At 39.4% G+C, this 20,349-nt stretch overlaps 1 protein-coding gene across 1 annotated transcript in view; it reads left to right on the top strand.

Moving 5' to 3' along the window:
- spns2 (SPNS lysolipid transporter 2, sphingosine-1-phosphate) overlaps window positions 1–20,349 on the top strand; it is a 67,285-nt gene that overhangs the window by 28,103 nt on the left and 18,833 nt on the right. Inside the window, exons 3-5 of the mRNA XM_058382922.1 lie at window positions 10,426–10,562; window positions 14,712–14,863; window positions 19,368–19,434. Of these exons, the coding sequence (XP_058238905.1) occupies window positions 10,426–10,562; window positions 14,712–14,863; window positions 19,368–19,434 (356 nt within the window). The remainder of the gene's footprint in view (window positions 1–10,425; window positions 10,563–14,711; window positions 14,864–19,367; window positions 19,435–20,349) is intronic.

The raw sequence follows: 20,349 nt of genomic DNA, 5'->3' as shown, positions 1-20,349 counted from the left end.
TAGATAGATAGATAGATAGATAGATAGATAGACCCACACGCTCCTAGCAAATCAGAGAGTTTCCCATAAACTGCCGTTTCCTTGGCCTGTACACCTGCAGCTTCTATTCGCTGTCGTTTGTTTAAGAGGAACACAAAAAAATGAAAAAGAACGGATTAGCCTATAGTCTCAGGTAAGTCATTATAAATAGAGCTACATTCTGTACAGTATAATAAACTGCTGATGGAAGAGCAAGTACCTTTTTTTGTTGACTGAACCCCCTGGGGGGTTATGCTGTGTAGTTGTAATCACACATTCTTGGTCTCTTGGTCAACAGCCAAATAAAACAGACTCATCTCGCTTCTTCAGCAGAACTAGAATCTTCCGAAATTTTTGAAATGATTCGTAGATTTGTTATCGTTCTTATTGTAATTGGTCGACAAGATCAAATTTCTTTCCTGGTTCAGAAGAGGATTCCTCAACGTCTCATTTATCGATCGGAGAAATCTGTTTGTTTGAATGCATGCCATGTACAGATTCTAAGCAAAGAGGTGTGTAAATACTTGAAAGAATTAATGCCTTAAGCAACTGAACCAGAACAGAACAGTTTCTCTTTGATGGTCATTAGATGATTGTCATAGTCCGAATTCTACGACTACATTAGTGTCCATCAAGCCTGGGAAAAATTCTCAAAGCCATCACAAGCCATCTTCTCACCAGCTGTTGAAAAGCTTTGTGTGTAATGGTGATAGAATGTCATGAAACCCAGGAAAAAACTCAGGAAAAGGCCCGGTGAGTTAAAATGCAATAAACACACATAATTAAACTTAACTAGTTAGCAATAGTTCTGATTATTTGCTTAAGTATAGATCTAGATAAAGAATGTATTGCTTCACAGTATGCTGTTAAATCCGTCCTGGCTACCGAGTTAGTCACAGAGGTTCATAAAAAATTGTGTTTTACATCCCCTGGCCAAATACATTTAAAATATTTTGTCTAATTAGTAACTCAGCACACTTTATTACTTGGGAATAAATATCCTTTAGAAGGGTGCTAAGTAAAAACAAAATGAGGATAGACTCATATTACCCTGTAGCTTCGGGGTAATAATTATAACATTAGTAAAAATGTGCATAATTATTATGATATAATCATAGGGAACATGCGCATAACTGCCCAAATATAAAGCACCAAGACGCTCAGAGGGAACAGAGATTTATGGCACTGCACTTTATTTCTGACACTCGGCCATTTCTGAAGGCCACATGACACTGGAATATTCACACTGTAACACATTTTATGAACACACACACATGCACACACACTTACATGTGGTAACACAGCTTACAGTTGCAAATGTTAGTAAGCAAACATGTCTAGGCATGCATAAGGCTTTGAATGTAGTATTACTCATTGCTCTGTCTGTCTGTCTCTCTCTCTCTCTCTCTCTGTCTCTGTCTGAATGTCTAGCCCTCATTCATTCAGTCTCAGTCTGTCTGGCTCTCTCTCTCTCTCTCCTGTGTGTGTTCTCTCTGAATGTCTGTCTCTCTTTCTCCCTTTCTTTTATCCAGTCTCACTCTCTGTCTTTCTCTGTCTCTCTTTTAGTCAGTCTCTGTCTGTCTGTCTGTCTCTCTCTCTCACTGTCTGAATGTCTCTCTCTCTGCCTCTGTCTCTCTTTCTCCCTTTCCTTCCATCAGTCTCGCTCTCTGACTCTTTCTCTTTCTGTCTTTCTCTGTCTCTCTTTCACTCAAGTCTGTCTGTTTCTCTTTCTCACTCAATCTATGTCTTTGCCTGTCTGTCTGTCTGTCTGCCTGTCTGTCTCTCTCTCTCTCTCTCTCTCTCTTTCTCTCAAGCGTTCAGCCCCTGATGTCTAAACAAACAGGGTCAGATTCATTTTACGGCATTATATTTGACAGCACAGCCATCAGTAGCAAACAGTCTTATCTCGTTGAGGAACATGATAACGAAAGCAAAATATTGAAACAAGACCTGTGAAGACCTCGAGCCTCGTTCAGACTTTATCTCTGCCGCAATTACGTGATATTTTCATTGAGTAATTCATCCAGACTTGGAGACAGCTAGCTCTGTTCTCAGTCACGGCAGTCTCCTCAGCGCCAGCGTGTGTGGCAGTGGTTTATTCATAACAGATGAAAAGGAAGATTTTAATCTCTCAGTGAACGGCAGAACAGCGCACTGTGTGTGTGTGTGTGTGTGTGGTGTGTGTGTGTGGTGTGTGTGCGTGCACTGAGTTCAATGACAAGTGGGCTGTTTTCACTGATCTGAGGCGCCTTCAGGGAGGAACTCTAGAACACCAGCCATCAATAATGTGTTTAACACGGTCTTGACAACTTCAATTTGGACGTGCTTTACACAAGTAGGCACAACAGAAAGGTTCTGAAAAGAGAACAGTGAGATGTTAGGGTCTTCACAAGGTTTCTCATAATCGGATTTGGACAAGACAGTGTTAAATACAATTGGAACAAGACCCATGACATTGTATGAATGTTAATGGTTTAATGACAAACATAAACCTTATAGCAGTGGAGTGAATCTTTCTACCAGGATTTCTTTCCCTGTAAGCTTTCCTTCCGATCCGTGCGAGTGGCTAGTCATGATGTTTTTCTTACCCAAACACCCACAAATATGCTCTCCCCCAAAAACAATTAGCACTACACAAAACAGGCCATTATTCACTGCAGGTTAACGCTGTGTGACTCAGTCTACTTCTCCTTGACGCCAAGGTTGCGAATGAGTGGACAAAGAAGTGCAGTTGTGAGACCGTTAATGAAGATAACCCAAGCCCACACATACACGTGCATGTATTCACACATACACGCAGGTACCACCTCCTGTGTTGTCATAGTAACATGTCAAAAAAAAAAAAAAATGGCAAGGCTTTAATCTGGCATTGGAGAGTGTGTGTGCTTAGTCATGATCTGCCTACATGGCAGCTCCCACTTATATACTGACACACACTCATCAGTACCACACGAGTTATGGTCCGTCGGATGAGATTAGGATCTTGTAGGAAAATGCAACTGTTAAACGAATGTTTTTCAATCAATCTTCCAAGTAAACAGAGCAGAAAGAAGCTTCGGAAGGTGTAGGCTGTGCGTTACAGTTGAGAGAGACTGGAATGCATAAAGCTGATGAAACACAAAGTAAACAGTTGGTGAAAACACTTCACAACATGTAACTATAGCATTATTTTTTGTTTTTGGTTGATTTTACGGTAATGAATTTACACCTTCTTCAAATCTTATCTAAACCTACATACCTATATATACACCCATTAGGATAAAAGTTACAGAAAAGGAAGGATTTTTCTGCCAAACATATGTTATAATTACGGCGTTGCAAAAATGTCTCAAAGGATTTGAGGTCGAGAGAAAGCTAATAAAAGAAATAATATACACCAGGATTAAAACTAGCCAAAAAACCAAATAGCTACACCCACACAACACAAACAGACATGGAGTTCACTGCACTGTATGTCACCCTGCTTAAACACCCTGAATCATCTCATCAGCTCCCGCTCCTCCTCAGGTATACGTTTATAAATCGTGTAATTACATTAATGGCTTTAATTCGAGCCGGCCTTCTCTCAGAGCCGTGGCATGTGTGCTATGTGCTTCGTCGCCTTTGAATGCAGCACGTGTTACAGCGGTGACAACTGAAACAATGCCAGTTTCGGCTTAAAGCTGGCACAAGCGTTGTGGGAAAAGAAGCTTAAGATGCTCCAAGTTGTATCATGTTAGTTTAAACAGGTTGATTAAGCATAAAAGAATGCATGTTGCAGCATTTGTTGTGCATAACAAAGATTCTCGCCCTGCAGGGTAACAGATTAGAATGATTCCTCATAGTTGACTCCAGAAAGAAGTCTGTTTATATTTTTTTTTACATATAACTAACAGTGAAATGCATGCTGGGAAAGATCACAGAAAGCAATACATTATACGTTATATACCATGGTGTTTGTTACCTCACGGTAATGTGAAGTGTTTATATAAACACCAGTCATTACACAATCTTTGTGAGTAGGTGTGTGTTTAAAAAAAAGCAAGTATCATGGGATATCAAATGCCAAACCCATACAAACATCATTTATTAGCTGCACAGTGGTGTGAAATAATTGTTATGTAATTATAATGCGCGGTGTTATAATCGTGATTTGCACACCAATAACAGGACGAGTGCTAATCATTTACAGTTATTAAATTCGTCACAGGATGTCCAGGCATCTTGGTATGATGAAGATCCACATCAGATAACGCTGGAGTAATTACAGTGACTCTACAGAAAGCAAAAGAAATCCCTGGGAAAATTTAGCGAAGTGAAGGTTTTCTACAGAATATCCTGGCTATAACATTGGCTGTAATAACATTGGCTATAACTTGCTATAATAATTTTAATGGTTTTATTGACAATGTGAACATGCAAATTACATTTGATCTCTGAATGTGTAGAGCAATATTATTATTTTTTGCTTTATATATTAATCCATAGTAGGCTGAGACACATCAGACTGGGACAACACAATCCCCCCCCCCCACTCCCATTATATAAAATAATCCAATGCAAGCATCACCTCATTGCGAACTTGCCAACTTTTGGTTCTGTGTCAGTTCTTTACCTTTTACTATCGCTTGCAAGTGACTTCTGGATTTGTCCATTTTGCGCATGGATCCTTGACCATCTCCTACGTCCAGATATAAGGTTTTATTTGGCTTGTTAAAATATGCCTGGTGTAAAGTCTACTGGGAATATGGTGCTGTCAAAACTGACTGGCCAAAACTGGCAATGACTTTCCTCCTTTGATTTTTGTTTAAAACTAAAGTTTATTAGAGGCCATTGTTCTGCAGTCATCAAAGCCACTTCCTTCTTAATTCGAGTGCTTTCAGAGTTTATACAGATTACATGCTACCGGAATGTGTAAGCAAGTACGCGGAAAACATGAAGAAAGCAGGGATGCAGATGAGTATCAAGAAAAGCCACCAAACCAAAGAATGTGTGTGTGCGCGCGCGTGTGTGTGTGTGTGTGTGTGTGTGGTGTTTTTTTTTAATCCAAACCTAATGGCACAGCAGTGGGTCCTTGCTGCAATTATATAAATAAACCAAACAGACAATGGCCTACTTTCTACATAAAACAGGAAGACGTGTGGTAGTTCCATACAAAAGACCTCTGCACTATTAATAACCCTTTTTACATTTTTACATCTAATCTAATTGTTCTTTAAGGAGCATACTGAAACCTGCTTGCTCAGTAACAAGATCTCAGTAGCATCTTTTAACAAACAAAAGGTCGCTTTAAGATGAAACGGAACTGGAACACATTCTTGAATCCTGCATCATAAGACTGTCATAACATTTATGTCTAAGATGACAGTTAAAGACTTCTCTTCACATGACATGTATTTAATGACAGCCACATATGCAGCGATTATGAATGAACACGTCTTTGACGGCATCATAAATAAGTGTTTGATAATCAACTGATCATAGGGGTGTATGTTTTTTTAAATACCAGGACCCCACAAAAGTAATTGAGTTAAAGCAAAGTCAAAAGATGTTGAATGGAAATGAAGAGTGCTCAATTTTGTAAGGAAAGGAGGGTGAGAGTTGACCTCACATTTCCCTTCATAAATCTACTAGATGGACAGGTCAAGCCAGCCAAGTGGCCGAGCTATTACTGAAATAATGATAAGATTAGTGTCTAGGTAGGCAGCCGTACTAATGAGTCGGATAGTTTCAGGTCAGAACAACCTAGAAAGAAGAATCAGCACCTTTTTTTAATTTAAGGTTTGTCTCTGTGAGGGAGGATACAGTGGAGACACTATGACCGGAATTAAACAGTCTCCTCATAACTGTCAAACAGGGCGAGAAATATTTTATGCATGCATGCCCTGTTCTGGTGAGGCAGAATTCGATCGAAGTGGGTGGGTGGAGGAAAGGTGTGTGTGCTCAGCCTGCTTCTCTTTCTTTCTTTTTCACTAATGTGGAAAGACAAGAGCATTCTTGGGTTGTGCCGTCTTATTTTAACTCGTGATTGCGTTCTAAAATTGTTGTATTTCTGGATTTTTTCTAATGAGGGCGGCTTAGCTCCAGCACATTTATACCCGGTTCTGTTTTACACCGAACATACTTTCAGAGTGAAACAATGTCTGTGACATTTAGCCAAAATGGGCGTAACTACCTGTTGTGGAGTTAGGAAGCTTAGGTAAGGAGAAACACCCTAGTACTCCTCAACAGCTGGGAATCTAGGGTGAGTCTGACCATGATGCAAATCATGAAACTTTAAACAAAGAAGCCCAGCTACTTGAAAGAATACTGACGCATTGGCATTGTTAAACAGTGCCGGAAGATGAGGCATGAATATTTTAGCAGCTATTTTCCATCGCGTATTGTGTAATTTTGTATCATCCTCGTCTCTCGTTCATCTCAGACGTCTATTGTGTCGCCAAGATTCCCCATGAGAGTGCATGCAGGGGGTTGAAGTCATTATCAGGGACATTACCAGAGAACCAAGCATCAGACCTTGGGTTAATAGGAGGTTAGGCAGATAACATGCTTTTAACGCTTCTCCTTCTGTCTGTCAGTACCTCTATCTAAGTTCGACACACAAGTACTTACTGGAGAGTCTCTCATGTGCAAAGTGTAGAGTTTGAGAGATGATTAAGTGGATAGCATAGTGAGTTTAAAGATAGATGCAGTTACATAGAGCAGTGCAGGCTGCTTAATTCTGAATTACAGTGAAATTTAACATTCAGTTTGATTTAAAATAAAATTCTCATTCTCTCAATTCTCTCAGGCAGTAAACCTCGGTATAAAAATGCTAGAAAATGATCAGTATCAGTTGATAATCTATCATAATAATTATAAAGCATCACTTTTAAAACTTGCATCTCATCCCAAAGCTTCCCCGCAGTCCAGTATATCAGAACAGATCCTTTAAGCACATTTGGCATCAGAAAATCTATAGGAACCATGATGCAAGATATAAAAGTATTATGAGAAAGCACACTTCCTTTGACATTATAGTAAGAAATCCTCGTTTAGTTTCAATCCGGAATGGAAATGACTTACAATACACATACCTTCCTCATTGCATTGCACATTGATTACAGATTAGTCACTGAGAGTATCGAGAACAAGTTGACTAAAGATCCCCATCTTACTTCATGACATCTACAGGAACAAGAACCTGTATTCATGTTGTCTTGTGTAAACACCGATGACACAGTGATGAAGAAAAGGCAGGGCTAAAAAGAAACAATGGAACTCAATTAAGTCCATCCGGTAGATGTTTCCGAAACAGAAGATACTTTTTTTTATATAAAAAAATTTTGTAATGTATATGAGCACTTAAATAAGTAACAAAGGCGAGGATATAAATTTCTTGCCGAAAAATGTTCCACTTTATGTTGATTGTTTAACACATTTGATACATTTGGAGTTAAAGTTTACAATTTTAACACATTATTTCTCAAAACCTGCCATGAGAACATCAGAGTATTTCTAGTTAGCCAGAAGCCCTGATTTATCAAAAACCAAAAATACAAGAACAGCCCATGTGTGGAAGTGAAATTCTCACAAATCCAAAGCAGTCATCAATAGTTGGCTGAGAAGTTAGAAGTAATGAATCATCAGTATGCTATTTTAAAGCACTGTGTGTCATCAGTTTCACAATGTACAATGAATTGATTAATCTCCATTATTAAGGATAGTCATTTTAAACGATTAGTATACATCTCAAATTTCACAGCCTGTTTAAGCTACCCCTGGATAGATGATTTTAGACAATGAATTTATTTAAAACAACATTTTTTAATGTCAAAGAAACTACACAGATGATCTGTGAAATAGCATTACACCTTGATCTCCATTAAAAATGATTAATAATTGATTAAAAACGCCTGTTATGCCACGTTTTTCTAGCGCACTAGTCAACTGCTAGAAAGCTAGCTCACATTTCCCTCAGGTTGACAAGAAGAGTCCTGATTTTTCTGATCATATTTTTAGTGATCGTTCGAACAGTTTCCAAAGTTGCTGAAATGTATCAAGGCATTGTTTATTTGCTAACATTAGCTTTGTTATCTGGCTAGCTGCTTAGCATGCATAGTTCTTGAAAAAAGTTGGTATGTAAATTAATGCAAAAGAAGGGTTTTAATTAATATATATTGTATAACTTTATTTTATACCAATGGATGATCAGATTCCTTCAGCTACAGCCACTGCTAGTTACCTTAACATGACCTAGCTGACCTGGTTGAACGAATGATTTATAATAAGGTTATAATGTTTGAACTTTGACTGGGAAAACAAAATTAACAAGCTTTATGAGCTCTTATCTTAGCTGTGTTACGTATTGTTTATTTCAGGCAAGAGAAGGAAAACTTTTAGAACCAGGTTTTGAAAAACAGCGTGCAGTGTGTGGACTCTTGTAGAAATATACAAATCAACCATCTAGCCATTTAAAATTCAAATCCGTGTCCTTCAGCCGATTGTGGAGACACTGGTTATGTTCTACTGTGTCAGAGTGACACTTCACATCTATGACACTCTGTGTCCTTGTTAGAGAACAGCTTGTTGACTTGTCTCAATAGACTGACAGTATGAAGTGTGTGTGTGTGTGAGTGTGTGAGTGTGGGCGTGTTTGTGGGTGTGTGTAAGCAAGAGAACTCTGATCAAGGTCAAGCATGTATGTAAACAATTCGTTCCACAGTACAATAACAATTATTCATTTAGTTTCAGTTCAGGGTGTTGTAAATTACCTATACATACCTTGGCCATCACTTTGCACACATTATTCACAGATTAGTCACGGAGAGTATCAGGAAGAAGTTCGTTGAAGATCCCCATCTTACTTAATTACATACACTGTAACAACAACCTGTATTCGTGTTGTCTGGTGATGGCATAGGGATGTCAAGGTGATGTGTTGTAAACACTAATGACACAGTGATGAAGTAAAGGCAGGGCTGAGAGAAACTCATATAGTGGCATCTGGTGGATTATAGAATTGAATTATTGCTTTAGTGTTTCATATTTACTTTGATTTAAATGTTGTTGTTCTTTCGGCTGCTCCCTGTTCGGGGTCGTCACAGCGGATCATTTGGTCCACATGTTTCGATTTGGCACAGGCTTTATGCCAGATGCCCTTCCTGATGCAACCCTCCCATTTTAATCTGTGCTTGGGACCGGCAGTGAGAGCCCTGCCCGGGAATCGAACCCAGGCCTTGGCGATGAGAGCGCGGGATCCTGCTGCTAGACCACCAGGATGCCATTAACTTTGATTTAAATGATCTGTGATATTAACTTTGAACACTTTATATGCACCCAAGGCAAGGATATTTCATTGCAAGACAATTTTTTTGCTGACAAATTGACCATTGCTTATCTTAGAATCAAGACATTTTGGATGTTAAAAACATTTAGAGAAGCTTGGAAAGTTTGACTACTTATGATTATCTTTAAACTGAGCTTACAGTGTGTTTTCTTCAGTGAGTAATCTCACCTAAATAGTGTAGACATCCAACTAAGGTCTGTTTCTGTAACAATAACGTCGCTGATGCTCATAATGAACAGCCTTTCAAAACAATAGTCTGACTTTTGTGTTTGTACAAAAGTAATGACTTCTAATCCTTCTATCCGGTATCACCCAGTAAAGGATGGGTTTTCTTTTCAGTCTGGTTCCTCTCTAGTTCCTCGTGACATATCAGGGAGGATTTCCTTGTCACCTGTGTCTTGGGTTTGCTCATTTAGGATCTAAGTTCTGTATTTTCCGTATTTTCTTTTGTTTCCCTTTTATTCAGCTTCACCCTGCAAGTCAGCATCTAGTGTAGTTGCTAATGACCTGGTTTTGTCTTTAGCACACTGAGTTTCATTTCCATGTGTGAGATCCCTATTTCTGCAAATAACAAAAGAGAAAATGAAATGTCAGCAGTGGAGTTTCATTGCACACTCATGTCTCTTGTAATGACCACTGTTTGGATGTAGAGAACAATTGTAATCTGAGCATCATGAGCAAATATGCATTTCAGGGCTACAAGGTAAAATGAGAAATCTTCTTTCCCTAAACATATCACGAACAGAAGCAATTTCAAGACCTTCTGACAACCTTGATCATAAGTATCTACCTTGAAAAAGCTGTTGCTTGGACACAGGATACAGAGCAGCAGGGGTTTGTGGGAGGGGAGTGGGTTGGAAAGCTGAGTCAAGCCTTGAATCGTCCTCCCACAATGGATTAGTGTAGCACGTGTGATGGATAGCGGAGGATCTGCATAACAACAAAATTCCGTATCATTTCTCTAATGGTTCATGTGACTGATGACCTGCAAAGTTTATTCATCTATAATCATTCCTGTTTTGATGATTTGTGCTATTATGTGTTAAATCCAAAAATATGTGTTGTAGCTAACGTGAAATTTCTCATTTTCCCTCTCACAGTTTTCATCTGCAGTTTCATGGTGGCGGCACCCATCTTCGGTTACCTTGGCGACCGATTTAACAGGAAGGTCATCCTGAGCTGCGGCATCTTCTTCTGGTCGGCTGTCACACTACTGAGCTCCTTTATCACCAAAGATGTAAGAGGTCTTTTTCATATGATTGTAAAACTATCTTCATTTAAGGTGTAGCCTTATATCTAAAGGATTTAGTGGAAAAGCAGCTTTTCATTCATTCTTTTCCAGCATATTGGAGTCTGAGCTTGAGATAAATGTTTAGATGAAACACATCATGTGCTCAGATCAAGGGTTTAAACTTGGACAACCAGAAATATATTCCTTAAATGTAACCCAGTGCTTGGACAGCAACACATTAACATTTATTTACTTTACGGTTCACTGAAATACTTCATCTATCAGTTATCACCGCCTGCTATGTTTTTCCGGCAGTGTATTATTCCCCTCTACTCCACATGTTTAATCTATATCTCAGCTGGCAGCCACTTAATGTGATCAGACCTACCACCTGGGTAGATCACAATAGTCGAGCTTATAAAAAGTATAGGTTTGGTTCAGTATCACAGTTTGGGTGGGATTTATTTTTATTTTTTTTACTAATCCCTTCAGTCAAACTCAGACAGGATTGAGGCTTCAGGATTGACAGCACACAGTAACATGCTTTGTGAGTTGTGTGTGTGACCCAGTCTCCAGAGAGGGCACATGTCATTCAGAGCGACGGCTAACATACACACTCTTATTCATTAGCATGGGGGCCACATACATGCTTCCGTATTTCAGTCAACATAAACCAAACCTGAGGACTTTTAGATATTATTATGACTGTTGGACCGGAATGGTCAGAAGGTGTTGATTACTTTTCTATAACAGAACAACTGCTTTAAATTATTATTGTTATAACATCTACTTATTTCTTTATTAATAATTACTCATTCAGAGGGATGCGTAGGGAGGACAATCAACATTAACACGCAGTTTATCAAAGAAAAACATACACTCATCGATGTTATATGTGTTTATAGGTGTTTAGGGAAGGAGTCTCCAGTATCAGTGCTGTGTAACTAAGCAAGTTTTCTGTTTATTGCTGTTATTCGGTAGATGATAAGAGAAAATAGTAGTCGTAAACGGATAAAAGTACAAGTTGACGCTCATTTATAAATTGGAAAGTATGGAAATGGTGGAAAGAATTGTTGTGGTCTGTTGGGACATGCCACAGACTCGTTATTGGAAGACAATCCACTTCGCTGTTTTCACAGATACAACAAATTCCAACAAACTGCGAAGATTATGTAAATGTCAGTCCTTTAAAGAAATTTAATGTTAACTTAAAATGTGTACTAAAAAATTATCACATATAAAAACAACACCTGTCTCGATCTGTTTCCCCCTAAGGCTATATAAACCTGATAGTCCTCCCTCTTGGGTCTCTCTGCCTTTAGTGTGAATATCTCTATCACAGCTATTTATTACCCTACACTAACCTCCTGCCCTGTAACTGATGAGCTCATCTCCAAAACTCCCACCAACTTTGCAGTGACTGCTCATACCCCTGCAGATCAGTTCAGCCAAATCAATATAACTGTACAAGCCAAGCTCATCTATCTACATACCATTGGTGTTTTGGGGTGATTACACTGAAATTAGACTTTTTTGAACTACATTATCATAAACTTGCTTTCTGACTAAAGATGAAGGAAGGCCTTTGCTGGGTTGCTGATTTGTGCAACTTCATGTGGAACATGTTTCGCAACTCTATGCTTGCAGACGTGATTTTTAGGAACTCAGCCTTCTACGCATCCTGGATAAAATAAAAACAGAACTGTGTCTTGTTCCTCAAACACCAAATTATGAGATTAATCTAAATCTGGTTCATGACCTTAAAAATAGTGTGTGTGTGTGTGTTCATTTTGGGTGAGAGTGGACACGAGGTCAAAGGGGCAGCTAATCTCAAGTCATTATTTATCTGCTTTCTCAGCTGAACGAATTCCAAGGATTTTCACATTATTCATGGGTGTACTCAAAGACAGAAATCAACTTGAGATCCTAGGTTGGGCTTTTGATTTGTAATTCATGGTATATTATAGTTGCACACCGTAACCGCAGTGTTCTTATATGATTAGATTATTATCCCTCTTTTCCTGTGGATGCTTCTTAAATATCATTTTAAGGCTATACAGTGCACTAAGCGAGCTCTAATACACGATCATTACGTTAAATCCTTTGTATTGAGCGTAAATAGGGAAGACGAAACTATATGGTATTTAACCTTCCTGGTGTAAGAGTGAAGATCAGTTGAAGATAAATTTGGACTCATGCCTTGTGAGTAATGTAGTGTAGTGCTACTGCTATTGAATGGTGTGTCCATATCATTGTTAAATTCATTACTATTTAAAAGCGTTCAAAAGGGATTAACCAATACAACCCTTGTATGTATGTAGATATTTACATGCTCATGCTCTATCCAGTTCCCACTAGTGTGTATTACTGGTTTAATATTTGTATCACCCCCACACCACCGATTCTCCCCTCCTCCTTCTTCTCTCCTTCCTTTCAATCCTCCATCCCTCACTCTCTGCAATGCAGCTCTCCAGCTTTCTGCTCCTACACACACACACACACACACACACACACAGTGTTCCTGTTCCAGCACAGCAGCTGCTATAAGAACCCAGATCAGTATAGGAGGATATGAGTGTGCGCATGGAGGAGGTTCGCCCGGCTTTACTATCAGTTGCGGCTCTCTTTCCTGTCACATACTCCATAATAGTTCCCTGTATCTGCTGGGAATTACATAACACACAACAATAAAATAGAGTAGTAGCCCCACCCTTTTTTTTTCCTCCACTGGTATATTGAAGGCTGTCAGATGGACTGAGGGATAAACAGAAGGGAGGTGGGGAAAAAGAAGGATATCTGATAATAGGATAAAGATTGGAGCATGGGGTGAGGGGGCAATGCTGGACATTCTTCTTTTGAGGAGAAAGAAAATCTCATGAGAATCTAAGCATCGCCATCGACTGTCCTGTAGTGCTCAAGGCTAGGATTAGCAATCACTAAGCCTGATTGGAGACTTACTAGCACACAATCCAGTCTTGATAGTTGTCTCTGGAGAAATTAATCATGTTTGGGTCAATTAAAGGTTTGCGTTCTTTGTCAGGAAGTAGCATCCGTCTTCAGGTAGATTCGTGAATCATCCCAAGAGACGTCGCACTTCCGAGAGTGCGAACATCGTAAAGAGAAATCCCACATTTTCAACATTTGTTCCCTGTAGCCCTGTTAAATTTGGCTGGGCGTCCTACATTTGGCATAATATGCACTGGATTTGTGTGTGCATGTGTGTGTGTGTGTGTGTGTAGAGAGAGGACACAGACGAAGAACAGGAACAAAGAGGAGTAGTATTAGAATGAGTGTGTATGTGAAACTACAGAGTGTGAAAAAAGGAACTGAAGATAGAAAGAAAAAGAGAGAAAAGAGAAGAAGGTGTAAAGAATGTATATGTGGCATTTCTTCATATAAAAAAATAAGCTTGCTATTCACTACACGTGAGATAATTCAAAATAAATGAGAGTATTGTGCAATAGTAATACAGTATATTTTGCACTGAGCCTCTCTCTCTCTCTCTCTCTCTCTCTCTCTCAATATATATATGTATATGTATATATGTGTGTATGTATATAGTCCCATATTCAAACCACCCACAGAGAATTTCCACATGAATACCTATAACTGCACCCCACCTAGGCTTTCCAAGCAAGGAGGAGTTCTTCCTCTCTTTCTTCCTTTTCTCTGATCATTAAACCAGCAAACCGGGTCAGAGTGCACTGTCCAGATGTCCTTCTTCTTCAAGATCATTGCGAGCAGCGACTGTTGTTTTAAAAACACTTCCCTTTCAGCCAATTTAAAATAAGATGATGTGAAAGGTCATCATCCTTCAGTTCGGCACCGAGGGTTTGGATGGAATTGGAGTCTTCTTGGGAAATCCACACCTAGTGATATTGAGCAGATTTATTGAGACATACTGCTGAATTAGCAGATCAGGTGGATGAGAGAGAGCGTGTATTAAGAGTCTAGTTTTTGAAAGAGGAAAAGTCTAATACTATAAATATACATGTAGTGCATATATATATATATATATATATATATATATATATATATATATATATATATATATATATATATATATATAAAGGTGTAGTTTAATGCTGAGTCGTAACATCTGTCTAAATAATCTTGTTTATTATAACATCTTATCTTTTCTTCCTTTTCTTGCAGTACTATTGGGTGTTTGTCCTGTCCAGAGGCCTGGTAGGCATCGGAGAGTCCAGCTACTCCTCCATCTCCCCCACCATCATCGGAGATCTGTTCACCAACAACAAGAGGACCATGATGCTCTCTGTCTTCTACCTGGCCATCCCATTAGGAAGGTAATTGTCACCTACTGTACCGTAGAGCAGAGTTTCTTTAGTTCTCAATGCGTTGCGTCAGAAAGCTACGGGTCTGTGAGGTCTGACAGGCTTTTGTCTAGATACAAAGCACAACAGCCCATCTGTGTCACCACTGGCAGTTTACAAGAGCGTTTATTCAAGAACTGGAGATAAGGCAGCGACTGTGCCATGCATCACTGACTGTTACATGCTAATTTGTGAAGTAAAAACCAGCCTATCCTAGCTAGGGGAAATATAAGCAAGGCGGCAAGATGCATGCAGGGTAATGAACTGTAATGAAAATCCCTGTACTTCTCAAGGCTGTGACTGAATTGGCAACATATTTGAGAAAATAATACGAACCACCAACTATTTTTAGCTGTAAGATTCTTGTGACTCAGCATATCCTTTTTTCTTTTTTTTTTTTTCAATTTTGTTCGATACTTCCCTTCTTAAGTGAGTGTCTGTACATTTTTGGGAAGAATACAAACCACAAAAATGGTTGACTATTTTTAGCTGTCAGATCACAGTGACTCGGCATGGCCTTTACGATACTTTTGACATTCTTCTTTCATTCTTATGAGGGTTTTGTTTTGAGTCAGGCTGTTTTGAAAAGCAGGCATGTTGGCCACATTCAGGCTTAGACAGCAACATTTATCGGCGCAGCTATCTCAGCTCACTAAAGGTCAAATGCACATAATTGAGCCCAGTGGCGCACAGCACCTTTTTTGTACGGTCACCGCCGTGGACGACAAGGCACAAAGATATTCATGACCTGCAAAGAGAGACTGACATGGCAAAACTGATTTGCATGAATGACTCACTCAGGTAAATAAGCCCAAAGTCTTCATTTTTGAAGGCACAAACTGGGAAGAGTCTAAAATAAGAAGGCATGCATTGATGAGTTTGGCATGAAATCTCCCTGTAGTGCTTAGCATCATTTACTGCAGTTCATGCGGTTGGATTGTTCCATGCCTAAATCCATAGGAGCCTCTGAGACAAGGCTTGCATTAATAAGCAGACACAGTGCAGAGTTAGTCAACGCTAAATTCTGCATTCAGATGTACAGGTGTGGCACATGTCAACATTTCCAAGGTCCCCGCTTCAGTCGTGAGCTTGGGTTAATTTATTTCTCCTGTGTGCCCATGTGGGTTTCCTCCAGGTTTTCAGGTTTCCTCCCAACTACCAAAAACCCATCTACTAAGAGAAGATTAGTTGATAGCACATCTACTCATAGAACATTTGCAGTACATATGCCATATGGAAAAATTCAAAACATAGTTACACTTCCCAACCATGACTAACACTCCTGTGGTTTGCACCATCTGGACCATTTCAGAAATTCAACACAATTAACATTCCTCTATTCAAGTATCACGTCCCAGCAGTGTTTACAGCATGGTTACTAATACAATCCATAAAACATCGATTGCAGTAAAACGAAAGGTCTGAAAATGTCAAATGGCTGCCCTGAAGGTCTATAGAGGTCTTGGAGGTTCAGACCTAACAAAGCATTCATCGTTAGAAACAATAAGAGGCCAAAAACTGGAACTATGACCGCGGCTGCCTCACTTCCTGCCCGGCGTACTGATTGTTTATCTGCAGCCTGGTTATTATGACCGTCTCCAGGAAGTGAACTCAGTCTTGAGTCTGAACCCGTACAAGGAAATAGATTCTCCTCTTGGAAAGGAAAACTTCTCTCTCACCATTAAATCTCTGAAATGGCCTGTTTTTCAATCTGTTGGCCAATTTCATTTCACACAATGAGGTTTACCTGCACTGTCGCCATATGCCTGGGAAAACAGGAAGCATGGAGGAGATGGAGTGTTCTGACCCAAACAGGGCGAGAGAGAAAAAAACATGAGTGGTCTGGCTGTGAAATGGGAAGATGATCAGACCATTCATATAAAAGAATTTATTATCATGTTATTGCTCACTCTAACTCTTAAACTCACAGCTTACTCAGCAAGTTATTCAATAACTACAGTGAAACTCTTCGTGTCTTGAGACAGATGAAATCTTCATGCCTACAGAAGATACATGTTTACTGAAGCATCATAAGTGTTGGGTGTGACATGATTTACTGCTCTTTATCTGTAGTTCAGGATCATAATCTCATTTTAAACACGTTTTAAAGTGGCAAATGTAGCCCTGGAAGCGATTGAATTAATCCCATGTCTGCGTCTTTGTGAACTGCATTAGTCCTATTCTCCTCTTCGACTTTACACAGTTTGTCTGCATATGATATCTAAATACCTTTTTTTATCCTCTGAGAGCAATGATATCTGGTTATCTGGTGTCTGGTGAATCAGCAAAGTGAGAAATGTGCTGGAGCGACTTCAGCTGATCTCGCATGACCTTTCAGTTAGCAGACAAATTCATTTTGTGGAATGCTGTGTGACTCTCTTGGTTTTATTTCAAAGCCACTCCTCACATAGATTTGGCTCCTGCGTACAGTCATTTGTCCTAATAAATTTTCAGTGTTTTCATGTATCATCACTGGGATGTTTGTTTTGATCTTAGCAAAGGTACGTCCACACTATTAAAACACACTTGACATTATGGCTTAAAGTGCACCTCTAGGTTAATCCTAAATCTTAATATTTACGATAACAACTAAGGAGCTCCCTTGGTAAAGAGTAGGCCCTTTCAGGAGCTAATAGAACTAATTTCCTGAGTAGATGAGAGTCAGGGGGAACAAAGAATTAGAGGGTGAGTCACCTTGGGTGGATAGAGAGGCTGAGATATCTGACGTAAAAACGAGGGTAAGATCAGAAGTGCAGCTGGTCTCACTGTGGAAAACGTACAAGACAAAATAACAAACAAGGTAATAGGAAATGTTTTAACTTCTGAAGGCATCAAGCACAGCCATTTAGTCATTCCGACAGAAGAGTCATCATAATCAGAGCATGTTTGAGGTTCCTCAGCAGTCACGGCAGAACAGAGCAATTCTGAACATTCAGAGAGTAAACAGGACACAACATTAAGAGTGTTTGGTCTGTCCGAACTGCCATGACTCTTGATGATTCTTCAGATATCAGAATACACACCTTGAGTGAGCAAATTACACTCAAGCAGACCTTGCTCATGAAGAAGGTCATGACTAATTATAACTGGTTCACAAACACGTTCATCAAAAATGCAAGGGATGGAGCTGAGATAAAACAAGAAAATGAACAATATCAAGCACGATCGCTACAAAAAGAGTGTGATGCAGCGGTCTCTGTCCAGTTGTCTCCCCTCCTCACTCTACTCAAAAAAGCTTTCAATTTCATTCTCAGCGCCTTCGTCTCTGTCATATCATAGATCACTATCTAGCCAAGTCAAGTCTGCTAACTTCTAACTTCTAAGGAGAATTCAGGTTTCCTTGAAACTCCATTGTAAGTATATAGATGACCAGATTGGAAAAAAAAGGATTTTTATGGCATGTGTAATGCTGCCTACACTAAATAACATAGAATTCAAGGACTGTGCAAATAGAATAAAAGTGATCGAGGTACAGTAAACACTGGTGAAGGTAGGTTTTCAGTGGAGGTGCAGAATGTGTGGAATGTGCTTGGAGATAGAAGTGCCAAACTGAAACATTAATCATTCAAACAGTCTAAAATGTCTGAAATGAGAATGCTTTCTCTCTCTCTCTCTCTCTCTCTCTCTCTCTCTCCTCTCTCTCTCTCTCTCTCTCTCTAATGAACAATGGTTGAGACTCTCACATTGCTGGAGGTAATCACCAATGCAGAGCCATTACCAGCGGCATTAGTATGCTTAACGTCTGACCTGAGAATAGTCTGTTCTCCCAGCGTATGAATATTTCACCTAATGTGACTTCTCCAAGGATAGCAGGAGAACAGAGGGGAGAAATGGATGACAAGCATAGTAGTTAAAAAAAAGGAAGATTTTGAGGCAGAAACAAACCCCAATAATCTCTTTACCACCTATTTATGTTCTGCGATCTGAACAGATTTTATTACTCTACTCTGAGCTGTTCTTTTGTCATGCACTTTCATTTCTCTATAGCGAAGACTGGACGTGTATTCATTTTCTAAGACATTCTTGCTGATGTTTTAAAGTGTGGATTCAGTGCTTACGCATGCCCTGTTTGTCAAATTCAACAAAGCATAGAGCTGTTCTGTGTTTAGTCATCAAAAGTGAATTAATCTTGTAGATAGTACACCTCTTATGGATATATGAAATGACATCAAGTTAATCATGGACCAAAAAAAGGTGATACTTTGGAGCCAAACCAAGAAATTACAATGTCTAAATTTGGGCCAGTTTATCCCCCTCAGAATATTTGGTTAATGATGAGGTATTCATTATAATTGTGTTATTCAGTAACTACAGGGGTTAAGCCAGTTATAAGCCACTGAAATAGAAAGATGCGAGAGACATGAAAAGACTACAGCACAATTAAAAAGTTATAGCGCAATCCCTTTAAAGTTTTCCTTAGCCTCTGATTAATAGACTCTCTGCTTACATAAACATATTTTCCCTTTGTTTGCTCTAGTGGTCTTGGCTACATCCTGGGATCCAGTGCTAAAGATCTGGCGCAGGACTGGCATTGGGCTCTGAGGGTAAGAACCTTCCCTTCTATCCTTCTCTGAAGTGAAATGATCTATGTGTATGAGTAAATGGGTGGTGAAAGTAAATGTTGAAATAGGTTGCGTGCAGAAACGAACATATCCAAAAGCAGGTTGATGAATCCCATCTAGATGGATGAATGACAGCCAAGCAAATCAAGGTGCTTTAGTTTAATATTACTGCCATGTCCCAAGAGTTCTACACACACTGAACGTATCAAATCCCCTTCCTAATGCCATGCTCTACCTTCCACCAAATATAGGCTTTCACTACTCTCTGATTGAGCAGGGGGACATACAAAGACAGGTTTGTTTCAGGGTATTTTTTCACTACCCTAGATATATCGCCTCACTCTTTGAAAAAAACACCCCTGAATACCTTCTGTGTCACGTTAAGAGCTAGACTTATTCAGTTGCTTAAGTGGACATTGACTGTCCCCTCTATGAGGAAATAGAGGACTATAGGGAGCCTTCAGATAAGCCTTGAAACAAGAGAAAGATAAACTCAGAGCAGAATTTTGTGAAGGAAAGAGGCCCTATGGAAATGCCTCAGATTCTTTCCTCTTTGCTGTTTCATTAGTCCATTCCACCTAACTGAGTGGGCCCCCGTTTTTTTTCTTCTCTAACCTTCCATAAACTTTAACAGGTGAGTGCTTAAACTTAACAGGTGAACTCCATTGTAGCAGCTTATTGTGCACGAGTGAAGAGCGGTGACGGACTATAACAGTTATAGAAGCAACCGCAGTGTGTGGCCGTGGCCTTAAAGACGTGTCAGAACTACACACAGAATTAAGAAGCACTATAAACCGACAGGAGAGACTCTCTGGAGTTATATGACAGCTATACTGGACTCATGCTAATGTTTTCCGCTGCTTGTTTTCGAAAAGGGCTAGTCCAAACAGGAGCATG

Source organism: Hemibagrus wyckioides, linkage group LG28, assembly GCF_019097595.1.
Source record: "Hemibagrus wyckioides isolate EC202008001 linkage group LG28, SWU_Hwy_1.0, whole genome shotgun sequence".
In the NCBI taxonomy this organism is placed as follows: Eukaryota; Metazoa; Chordata; class Actinopteri; order Siluriformes; family Bagridae; genus Hemibagrus; species Hemibagrus wyckioides.
The sequence above is the reverse complement of the archived record's forward strand: the minus strand, read 5'-3'. Positions and strand labels throughout refer to the sequence as shown.